Genomic DNA, 8,534 nt, shown 5'->3' on the forward strand with positions numbered 1-8,534 from the left:
CAAATTATCCATTTGTATTGTTTGTCTAAGACACACACACAAACACACACACTAGGGAGTAGTAAGTAAAATATCATTTTGTTTGACTAGCATCATATATATAGAGTGTCCCACAAGTCTTAATGTAATTTTAAGCTTTAAAGATTGAAACGTTAAGCTATACATATTCCTATTTATACAAATAAGGAAAGAGGTACAGAGAAGTTGAGTGACTTGCTCAGGGTTACATACTATCTGAGGTAGGATTTGAACTCATTCCTTTCTGACTGTCCAGCACTCTATCCACCTTGCTACCTAGGCTGCTAGATGAGCTAGATGGTGGTTCATCCAAATGCATGTTCTACTCTGGTCAACAGATCTTCATCCACTTTTTTTTCTTTGTTGCAAGCAGTTTTGAGTAGCTATGGATCTCTTCCAGGGAGCTATGAAATGTTCTGGAGCTTGATGTAAATTAACACAATGCCAAGGGCAACCACAGCATCCAGTATTATTATTCTCATTTACAAAAGACACTGAAGCTTAGAGAACCCTGGTTGAAAGGTTAGTGTCAAAGTGATTGTTTGTACCCTCTCCTGATGTACAATACGCTTATTAAACTGGGGTACTGAGAAGTGACTTGCCCACGACCACATTTGTAGTTTAATAAACTTGCTTTTTAATGCCATCATTTTTCTGGTGCCCACAACCTGAGTTACTAAAGTGAGAGACATGGACTTTATGGATGGTATTTGTTAACCAGTCATTCAATGGAAACAATACTAGCCTGGAAGTTAAAAGAACAGGACTCCTAGCTTTTCCACTAGCTGTGTCACTGTAGGCAAGTCAGTCTGTAACACAGGCAGAGCAATAAATTTACAACCTTCCACAAACGGTGACTGTGAAGAAAAGGACCTGGGTCCGTTAATATGAGATCATTATCACTGCCTTCTAAAGTCCTTTCATATTCAAGATTTCGGAAGATCTCTATGGCTTCTATGGCTTTGAAGGGTTAACTATTAATTATCTTCATTTTGCAATGGAAACTGAAGCATTCGGGGTGAAGAGACATGCCAGAAAGGGGAAAGGATCACTCAGGGAGCTAAGTCCCGCAGGACTCGGTCCAGGACCCTGGTTTCCACTGCAACAGACTACCTCTTGTAGAGCTGTATATAAAAAGTCAAAGTACAGACTTAGAGCTGGAGGAAACCTGGGAGGGCATCCAGTCTAACTCCCTCATTTTACAGGTTACGTATCTGATGCAGTGAATTCACCAGGGTCACACAGCTAGGGAGCCCTGAGTCGATATTCAAACACGTGTCTTCCTAACTTCAAGTCCAGTGCTCCATCACTCCCCACTACCTCTCAAAAACTCCGGTTTGACCCCATTTTGTAAGATCATAGATGGAGAGCTGGAAGGGACCTTTCAGGTGAAGTCCAGTCGCCTTCTTTTACAGCTGGGGAAACTGAGGCACACAGAACTATAAGTGACTCACCCTGCATCACACAGCTTTTCACGGCATGAGGCAGGACTTGAACTCAGGTCTGCCTGCCTCCAAGTCTATCCACCTGCACTCTACTCACTAGGCCTGGCCCAGAAGGGCTCTCTGAGCCGCCCTTCCAGGAGGCGCCTTTGCTCCTCTGCCCTCCCCGGCGTCGGGCCGGGCCGGACCTGGCGGTCCCCTGGACGGGCGGGGGCGCGGTCAGGATCGGTAATAAGGGCACCGCACTCCCTCCTCCCATTCCGGAACCACCTTATTCCGGGAGGGGAGGAGGGGGCGGTCATGTGACTGCCGAGCGGCTTCACGCCCCCACCCCTCCCGGGCTGGTACCAACGGGACCCGTCCCCGGAGGGAGCCACTGCTCCGTTTCGACGGCACAATTTCCTCCTTACGACTGCTTTCTGCAGAGACAGAGTGGACTTGTCTCCCTCTGCCTAGGACGGAGCTAACGCCCGCGTGGTGCGGCGTGTTTTTCCACGCCGTACCCTCCTACGTGAGTTGGTCTCATCCTCGGCCGGACCCAGGGCGCGGCGGGCCACAGCGATCACGTCACGAGCGGGCGGGATCCCTCCGCTGCGGGGAGAGCAGTGTAGGCTGCACTCACTTGAGGGAGACTTTGAGAGATCCATCCGCCGCCGCCTCCGCCGCGGAGGGAGACGGGGACCTTGAGCGCGTCCCTGAGACCCCCCCTTCCCGCCGCAGACATCCACCGCCACAGGTACCTCCGCGGGCAAAAGGAGTCCCCCGTTGCCCTCAGAGCCCCCCAATCTCTCCCACCCCCACCCCCCTGCGCTGGGGGAGCTTATCTTCCTTCCGCCTCCGGGGCCTGGCCTCCTGGGAGCGGACGTAACTCTCCAGCCCTCCCTCCTCTCCTCTTCCCCTACTTGTGCCCAGTCCGCTCCCAAACCCGGAAGTGGAAGTGGGGGACCCTCACCCCCCAAGAGCGTTCCGCGCGCCCCCTCACCCCTGCCCAGGACCCCGTGGGCCACGCCCCCGGCCGCCTCCCGCATTGGGGGAGGGGTCGTTGATTTGGGGTGGGTTCCTTCGGTCTCCCCACCCTTCTTCCCCCGGCTTCTCCTGGCTTCTCTGGGTGACCCTGGTCGTGTTAGGGTGAGGGCCGGGGTGGGGGGAGACACCCGTTCTCTCTCTACCCCCTACCCCCTTTCCCCTCCATCCAGTGGTTTCAGTTCCCACTCTCCGTACCTGGAGACTCCACCTCCCTAGCGAGTCCAGATAGTCCCCCACCCCCGATCCAGCTACTTTCTTGGATCTCCAGAAATGCTCTGGGAGGACACGGGGTAGGGTGGGGTGTGGGGGTGTCGCAGAATACTTCCACCTTGCTATCCCAGGGAACTGGGTCTTCTGCTCGGCTGCTAAACTTACTAGCTTTCAAGGAGGAGAGGGGTCAACCTTTGGTACCCCTAAAACTGAGTCTCTCACATTTACCTCCCCCTTTTCAAACTCTCTTGGGATTTTCTACACCCCAGAATTCTTTCAGGCTGAAAAAGAGGCTTGGAGGGGTGATGGGAAGCATTCACCCTTCTCCTTTCCCTCATTTTGGGGTGAGGCCTGGGCTGAGCCTTTAATAGTGGGAGGAGGGTTTTCTCAAGAGCTCAAAAGAGGTGTTCTGCTTGCCTTTCTGTCTCCTTCACTCCCCACCCCCTCCTCTCCCGGGATATCTAATGTGGGGGGCATCCTTAATGACCCAGGTATTGGGGGACAAGGGAAAAGGCTGGTGGGGAGAAGGAATCCTGGTAGGAAAGTGGAAGCTGTAGGAAAACATGACGACTGGTTCCTTTAAAGAGGAGGGTCTACCAAGCTCCGTGAGGGCTCTGGTTCCCAAAAGGTGAGAGACAGTCAGTGGGCTGGGTCCCAAGAGCAGAATAGAGCAGAACTTGTGCTATGATGGAAAGAGTGATAGATCTGGGTTCAAATGTCACCTCTGATTTGTATCTGTGAGATCCTGGACAAGTCATTTCTCTGGGTCTCAGTTTCCTCACCAAAGGGGTTGGATTGGTCAAGGATTCTTAACCTAAGGTTCATAAACTTTTTTTTTTTTAAAAAAGGTTTTTTTAAAAAATAACTTTCAATATAATTGATTTTCTTTGTCATCCTATGTATTTTATTTTATGTATTTAATAATATTCTGAGAATGGGTCCGGAACTCACCCCAAATCAATGAGATCTATGATAAAAAAAAAAAGTTAAGAATCCTTGGACTTGATGGATGACATTTCAGTAAACTTATGATTCTATGACCTGGGTCTGCTTAGAAATTGGGGCCAGAATACTTGAATCTCAAGGTAAATGATACCAGGATACCTGTGTCCTGGAGCAGAGCCAAGGGCCTGGTCCTTGGAGTAGGGAAAAGCAGAATACTGGATTTAGAGTAGAATGGAGCAGGATGCCTGGGTCCCGAGAACACTTGGTCCTTAGCAGTGTGGTAGGACTAGGGCAGGCTTGACTGGGAGAGAGCAGTGCTGCTTCTCTGCCAGGAGTGTCTATTCTGTTTCCTTTGGAGGAATCTAATTACTCCTGAGTGGCTCCCTGGGGCTTCTGCTTGCTATCATTGAGTGCCCTGGAGAGGAAAGGAAGGAAGGATTTAAGGCCAAGAGACTGCAGCAAGCAGCCTGGGGGTTCCCAAGCCCCAGTTTGGTAGCAGGATCACATACCGGAGGCTAGTAGGGTGTAACTAGTTTGGGGATGACTCCTGTTGAGCTGTCCCCAAGCCCACTATCTATCTATAGGCTTTCCACAGTCCATGTAAGCAACCACCCCAGAACCTGGGGAGGGACTGCTAGGCCCAGAACCCTTAGGTGGAAGCTGGAAGGGGATGGGTCACTGTTCCCCTTGGGACTTAGCTGGGGATGTCGTTGCCCAGGCTACAGGCAGTGGTGCATTCGGCCAATGAAGAACGCCAATGAGGTGTTCTTTGGATGACAGTTGCCTAGGCAACCCCACGAACCAACCCAGCCTTCCCTTTCAAAGTGGTGTGTATATATGTGGGGTGGGGGTTGGGGTTGGATTTAAATCGGCCCTTTTCCTCATTAGATTTTTTTTGAGGGGGGTGGGAAAAGGAAAGGGGATCCCCCTTGCATTTTTCTTTTACTATTGCCTGAGTAACAGTGGGGCATGGGGAGTGGGAGGGGGCAGAAGTGAAAGGAAGTGGGATGTGTCTGTGGCTTTTTGAAGCTTGGTCCTGGATTCCAACTCTGAAGGTGGGTGTCCAGTGCTGGCTCAGGAAGGGGAAGGAGTGGCAGTCTTACCTTATCTGAATTGGTGAAGCTGCAGAGGGAGAGTCTACTGCTACCTGTATATATTTGATCCTTAGATTTCAATTTGTTTCCCTGGGCAGGAGGAGGGCTCTGAGGACACAATTTATTTTCTCTGATTGGGGTGGGAGGTGGGAGGGAGGAGGGAGCATCTTGTTCTCCTGGACACAGGCCCTTGTGCCCCCTGAAGGTCTTGGAGGCACCAACCTCTGATTTGGTCCCCTCCTCAGATCTCCTTGGACACTGAAGAGCTAGCTGTGTAGCCCCCGGGGCCCTGCTGCCCTGCTGCCACCATGAGTGAATTGGAGCAGCTGAGACAGGAGGCGGAGCAGCTCCGGAATCAGATACGGGTAAGGGGCAGGCTGGAGAAGGAGGGGGGCAGGTCCTAGGGGCTGATGTGGGGAGTCGAGAGTGTTGGTTCACAGTTGTTGCCAAAAAGTGGTTAGGATGAGGGGTCTTCTCCTTCTCATTCCCTGATATCTCTTTCTTTATTCCTATCTTCCTCTACTTTTCTGTGACTTTTTTTCTTCTAATTTTCCTTCCTATCTTCTCTCCCCCTACCTGTTTCTTGCTGCTTACTCTCACCTGTCTTGTCTCTCGTTTTCTCCTCTATTTCCTGTCCTCTCTTTTTGTTCTTGTTCCCCTCCCCCACCTCAATTTCACACTATGGCCTCTTGTTTGGTCTCTCTTCTCTGCCCTCAAATCCTTTCTGTCTCCATCACAGGATGCTCGGAAAGCATGTGGAGATTCAACATTGACCCAGGTGAGAAGGGTTTGGGAGGTTGGGGGAAGAGAGAGCAAGATAAAATGCTTTGGGTTCTGAACCTTGTGACCCTCACTCATGTTACATTGTACCTCCAATTCCTCTGCCCAGATAACAGCTGGGCTGGACCCTGTTGGAAGAATCCAGATGAGAACACGACGAACCCTCCGTGGTCACTTGGCAAAAATCTATGCCATGCACTGGGGGACAGACTCAAGGTACATCATTCAAGGAGGGTGGATAGTGTCCAAGAACTTCTGCATCATGTGTTTCCCCATCATACTTAGGCTGGCTGGCCTTTAATGGTAGGGAAGTCTTTCCTTCAGGGGATCATGAAAGCTTTAGTCAAGAGAGCAGGAATTATTTGAGAAGTTTTGGGAGAGGGCATTTTCATTAAGGTTCACAGTCCTGTCTTGAACAAATTGTGATTGTTTCCTCATTCCTGCCTTTCTGCTTTCTACTTCCACTTTCACTATAGCCTTAGTACCAAGGAGAAAATAAATATTACCATCTAGAAGCCACTGCCCTAGAACCACGGAATATCCTAATAGGACATCTAGTATAACTCTCATTTTGGTCTAGAAAATAAGCTTAGAGTGGGGAATGAATTTTTTCAAGGTCAAAGCTAGGAGAATCCAGGAAGGAGGAATGGAATGAAATTGTTCTGGGTGGGAAACTAGGCCATGATTCACCCTCCCACCCCCTCCTTCCATTCAGACTTCCAAAGTTTTCCTCTGCCCTGGCTTCTTCCTCCTTAGGCTGCTGGTCAGTGCTTCACAGGATGGAAAACTTATAATCTGGGACAGTTATACCACCAATAAGGTAAGTAGGGTCAGCATATGTGGATCCTTGAAGGGAACCCCTCAAGGTGTGGGAGATGGGAATGATTGAGGCTGCTGGGCAGGAAGCCTGGGTTGAAGATTAGGCTGAGTTGTGACCCCACATCCTATGTACCTTCCCCCTTTTCCCCTTCAGGTTCATGCTATCCCTCTCCGATCCTCTTGGGTCATGACCTGTGCCTATGCGCCCTCAGGGAATTTTGTGGCTTGTGGGGGGCTAGACAACATCTGCTCCATCTACAGTCTCAAAACCCGAGAGGGCAATGTCAGGGTCAGCAGAGAGCTGCCAGGCCACACCGGTAAGAGGATGCTGGCTTGGGGAAGTCAGTTGGGATGCATTTTCTTCCCTTCCATGGCAGCCATCCTGACCCCCCCACATACTCCTCCTCTTCTCCCACCCAGGATACTTGTCCTGCTGCCGCTTCTTAGATGATAACCAGATCATCACTAGCTCTGGAGATACCACCTGGTGAGTCCCTGGGGGAGATCACCCTTAAACCCTTACTAGATTACTCTGTACCTTCTCTGTTTGGCTGCTCCCTCTTTTCTGGGGCAGGGGCAAGGGAGGGGCCAGTCTGTTCAGTCTGCCTTTTTGCCCATACCCCAAATTCTATGTGACAATACCCCTCACCTCCCAAACAGGAACAAAGTTGTTCCTTTGTACAACTTCTGCACCTCTTTCCTTGAGTATTTTTTGGGCTGGGGCTGGGGGGTAATGAAGAGGAAGTACATCAGGTGTTCTGCCTGCTTACTTCTTATATCATGTGATCTCCCATCAGTGCCCTGTGGGATATAGAAACAGGACAGCAGACGGTGGGCTTTGCAGGACACAGTGGGGATGTAATGTCCCTCTCGCTGGCTCCGGATGGCCGAAGCTTCGTCTCTGGTGCCTGTGATGCTTCCATCAAGCTGTGGGACGTTCGGGACTCCATGTGCCGGCAGACTTTTACAGGCCATGAGTCTGATATCAATGCTGTGGCCGTGAGTGATGGGACTGGGTGGGGCATGAAAAGATGGTAGTTTTGGTAGTCTTTTCTTTGTCTTACCTTTCTCCTGACTTTGCTTCTCTCCCTGTTCTCACCCTGCCAGTTCTTTCCAAATGGCTATGCCTTCACCACGGGCTCTGATGATGCCACATGCCGCCTCTTTGATCTTCGGGCAGACCAAGAGCTACTTATGTACTCTCATGACAACATCATCTGTGGCATCACCTCCGTTGCCTTCTCCCGAAGTGGCCGGCTGCTGCTGGCTGGCTATGATGACTTCAACTGCAACATCTGGGATGCCATGAAAGGTGATCGGGCAGGTGAGAGTAATTTTGGGGAAAAAATCTAGGTGCATGAGGAAGTGTGTGAGTAGCTGGGACAAGTACAGGGCTGATTCCAATCAACTTCTTCCCAGGTGTCCTTGCTGGCCATGACAACCGTGTTAGCTGTCTTGGGGTGACTGATGATGGTATGGCTGTGGCCACGGGTTCCTGGGACTCCTTCCTCAAGATCTGGAACTAGCTGCCAAACCCCCAATGTATCAGGCCAAGAGGGGGGAGGGAGGGCCATGCCCCACACTACAGGCCAGGAGCTGGGGGGGTGGAGGGAGGGGACTGGTGGAACACACCTGGGCCTGGGCCCCCTCCTCCCTGGGGCTCATTTCCTCCCCGAGAGATGGGGATGGGATTGGGGGGAAGCTCCCTACCCTCTTCTTTGCCTTCCCTGGTCAGGAGCCTCTCCCTGCTGGAGGGCCAGGGTCAGGGCCAAGAGTGGGAAGCTCCAGGAAGTGGCTTTTTAAAACTGGTTTTATTTTAATTTTTATTATATTTTCTGTTTTTCCATAAAGGAACCAATTCCAACTCTGTACCTAGCCTCTGCCCCTACTTTGCCTCTCCACCTCCCAGAAGTCCCTTTCTGGACATTTGACTGCCCAAAGAAACTCAGCATTATTGGAAAATGCAATGCACCCACATTCCATAATGTGGGATGTGGAGAAGACAAAAGAGTACGTAGTATAAGCAGTTAAGCCACAAGTATATATCATGCAACCTAAAGAACTGATGAGAATCTTGAGATCTGAGGGAAGGTTAGAGGCTGCAATTCTGCCCCCTTCTCACAGGGCCCAAGTGATTTCAAAAGATGAGGATGTGGAGTTTCCTTACCTAAGCCACAAGTAAAGTCTAAAGAAAATATCC

At 50.7% G+C, this 8,534-nt stretch overlaps 1 protein-coding gene across 1 annotated transcript; it reads left to right on the forward strand.

Moving 5' to 3' along the window:
- The first annotated feature begins 1,801 nt into the window (after window positions 1–1,801).
- Window positions 1,802–8,209, forward strand: GNB2 (G protein subunit beta 2). Its single transcript, XM_027844152.1, has 10 exons — window positions 1,802–2,196; window positions 4,981–5,100; window positions 5,475–5,513; window positions 5,625–5,731; window positions 6,272–6,335; window positions 6,489–6,651; window positions 6,755–6,821; window positions 7,132–7,333; window positions 7,442–7,658; window positions 7,754–8,209. Exons 2-10 carry the CDS (start codon window positions 5,044–5,046, stop codon window positions 7,858–7,860), a joined length of 1,023 nt encoding a protein of 340 aa, XP_027699953.1. The 5' UTR covers window positions 1,802–2,196; window positions 4,981–5,043; the 3' UTR covers window positions 7,861–8,209.
- The last annotated feature ends 325 nt before the right edge of the window (window positions 8,210–8,534 follow it).

The sequence above is a fragment of the Vombatus ursinus genome, unplaced genomic scaffold (genome assembly GCF_900497805.2).
Source record: "Vombatus ursinus unplaced genomic scaffold, bare-nosed wombat genome assembly UNPS02005197.1, whole genome shotgun sequence".
Classification (NCBI taxonomy): Eukaryota; Metazoa; Chordata; class Mammalia; order Diprotodontia; family Vombatidae; genus Vombatus; species Vombatus ursinus.

Excerpts from the sequence above, each read along its gene's own strand:
- GNB2 (XM_027844152.1), top strand. The coding sequence starts at position 5,044 with ATGAGTGAATTGGAGCAGCTGAGACAGGAGGCGGAGCAGCTCCGGAAT. Across the intron at positions 5,732-6,271 it reads CACTGGGGGACAGACTCAAG|GCTGCTGGTCAGTGCTTCAC; the intron begins GTACATCATTCA and ends CTTCCTCCTTAG. Across the intron at positions 6,822-7,131 it reads AGCTCTGGAGATACCACCTG|TGCCCTGTGGGATATAGAAA; the intron begins GTGAGTCCCTGG and ends ATCTCCCATCAG.